Genomic DNA, 999 nt, shown 5'->3' with positions numbered 1-999 from the left:
GATGTAATTCTACGCTTCGGTACAGGGAAATGAAACCATCTCCCTGGGCGTTTGTGTCGTACTTTAATTTTAAAATTTTTGTGCTATTTTATTATTTGATTGCATGCTTGTTTAAGGATTTTTCTATATCCATTATTAACACCATTTTTTACATGAATTCCATTTTTATCCTCACACACAGGAAACAAACACATCACCGAGATTGCAACAATGGCACTTGATTTACTTGATGCTTCAACGCGTTTTAAAATACCGCGTTCCATCGAAAGTTTGCAAATTCGCATTGGCGTACACACTGGACCCGTGGTCGCTGGCATTGTTGGCACAAAAATGCCCCGTTACTGTCTGTTTGGTGACACAGTTAACACGGCCTCGCGCATGGAATCAACTGGTGATCCACACAAAATTCACATCACAAAAGAAATGAATGATGAGTTGGAAAAAGTGGGCGGCTTCAAGACCGAACCGCGTGGCATGATTGATGTCAAGGTAATTTCGTATGAAATAATTAATTAAATGCATTTTATAATAATTCCGTATAAAATTTCCTAGGGCAAAGGACTCATGAGCACATATTGGCTCACATGCAAGGATGGACACGTCAATGTACGTGACGATGTCTCTTGGTATGGAAATATGCAACCAGAATTTTTGGAAAAAGTCAAACATGAGCCATCACTTAAAATAAATAAAAAAAATTAAATTAAATTTTCAGATGCTATGATAATGAAGTGTGGTTTTATATTCAAGTTTAAAGTAGATGTGTATGACTATTGTTGGTTCAGGATGCCAGGAAAATGTCATAAAGTCTAAATAATTTCTTAAGTTATATGTGCGATTGGAGAGTGCTTTGTTGCTTAGTTGCATTATTGGGTCAAACAAATGTAGCAGACATGTCTGCATGCCTCGGATATTGTAAGTCATAGAGATGAAGAAGAGGAATGTTCTTAAATAGAATTGTTTGAGCAATACGCCAACCCTGGTCCTTTCCATTTTTTA

General features: G+C 36.8%; 1 protein-coding gene across 1 annotated transcript; it reads left to right on the top strand.

Moving 5' to 3' along the window:
• The first annotated feature begins 189 nt into the window (after nucleotides 1–189).
• LOC119665455 (atrial natriuretic peptide receptor 1-like) lies at nucleotides 190–984 on the top strand. Its single transcript, XM_038074677.1, has 2 exons — nucleotides 190–489; nucleotides 553–984. The coding sequence occupies exons 1-2, from the start codon at nucleotides 211–213 to the stop codon at nucleotides 700–702; spliced, it is 429 nt and encodes a 142-aa protein (XP_037930605.1). The 5' UTR covers nucleotides 190–210; the 3' UTR covers nucleotides 703–984.
• The last annotated feature ends 15 nt before the right edge of the window (nucleotides 985–999 follow it).

The sequence above is a fragment of the Teleopsis dalmanni genome, unplaced genomic scaffold (assembly GCF_002237135.1).
Source record: "Teleopsis dalmanni isolate 2A unplaced genomic scaffold, ASM223713v2 unscaffolded_contig_5618, whole genome shotgun sequence".
In the NCBI taxonomy this organism is placed as follows: Eukaryota; Metazoa; Arthropoda; class Insecta; order Diptera; family Diopsidae; genus Teleopsis; species Teleopsis dalmanni.
Note: the sequence above shows the minus strand (reverse complement) of the source record. Positions and strands in the feature narration are given on the sequence as shown.